Source organism: Penaeus monodon, chromosome 21 (assembly GCF_015228065.2).
Source record: "Penaeus monodon isolate SGIC_2016 chromosome 21, NSTDA_Pmon_1, whole genome shotgun sequence".
Lineage (NCBI taxonomy): Eukaryota > Metazoa > Arthropoda > Malacostraca > Decapoda > Penaeidae > Penaeus > Penaeus monodon.
In genome coordinates this window covers 14328794-14329440 of record NC_051406.1, presented here as the reverse complement: position 1 = coordinate 14329440, position 647 = coordinate 14328794, and the positions used below count along the sequence as shown (strand labels likewise).

The 647-nt window shown below is 38.2% G+C and overlaps 1 protein-coding gene across 3 annotated transcripts in view; it reads left to right on the top strand.

The window, feature by feature from the left end:
- Positions 1-647, top strand: part of LOC119586254 (protein SMG8-like) — a 13378-nt gene that overhangs the window by 10118 nt on the left and 2613 nt on the right. For all 3 annotated transcript variants that reach the window (XM_037934959.1, XM_037934961.1, XM_037934960.1), the window contains 2 exons: positions 137-277; positions 398-588. In XM_037934959.1, the coding sequence (XP_037790887.1) occupies positions 137-277; positions 398-588 (332 nt within the window). The remainder of the gene's footprint in view (positions 1-136; positions 278-397; positions 589-647) is intronic.

Sequence of the window (647 nt, the reverse complement as noted above, 5' to 3'; positions counted from 1 at the left end):
GTGTGGTTGAATTGTACACTGAAACACCAAAGTCTAGTATATATATAACAAAGAATGTAGAGGCTTGAATTTGTTTAATGATTGTTGCTTTTTGTTATTAAAAACAAAATTTACTTTCACATTGTGTAATTTTCAGGTTTTAAATAGTCTTCAGAATCTGGTGGAAACCGAAGTCAGATTTAGTGATGCTCGATGTGCCAAGGTTTTGCCAATTGCCATATCGGCTTACAAGGATGGTCTTCCCCCCCACTACACTCAGCTTCATCATCAGGAAAAGGTTTGTAAAAATTTTATATATTCTGTATTTTTTTACCCTTAAATTTCCTATTTACTCATTGGTATTGTCATTGTTTTTGCTTAATTATGGGTATCACAACTCACTATGATCATATTCCAGCTTGAATTGGCTCTGAGAGTGCTAGGTGCACAAGCAAGAGGGCCAATGTATGACGAGTATGTGGCCCAACTGGAGGAGGCTTGCGAGAGGATTTGGCAGGATGGTCGAATGGGGTGTGAGACGCTGTCCCTTACTGGCAACACTTGTAAACATCCAAGACACAAGACACCTTCTGATTCAGAAGATGACAGGTAATGGTGAACTGAATGGTATTATATTATGAATAATGGTTGTATAGTACTCTGTGTGC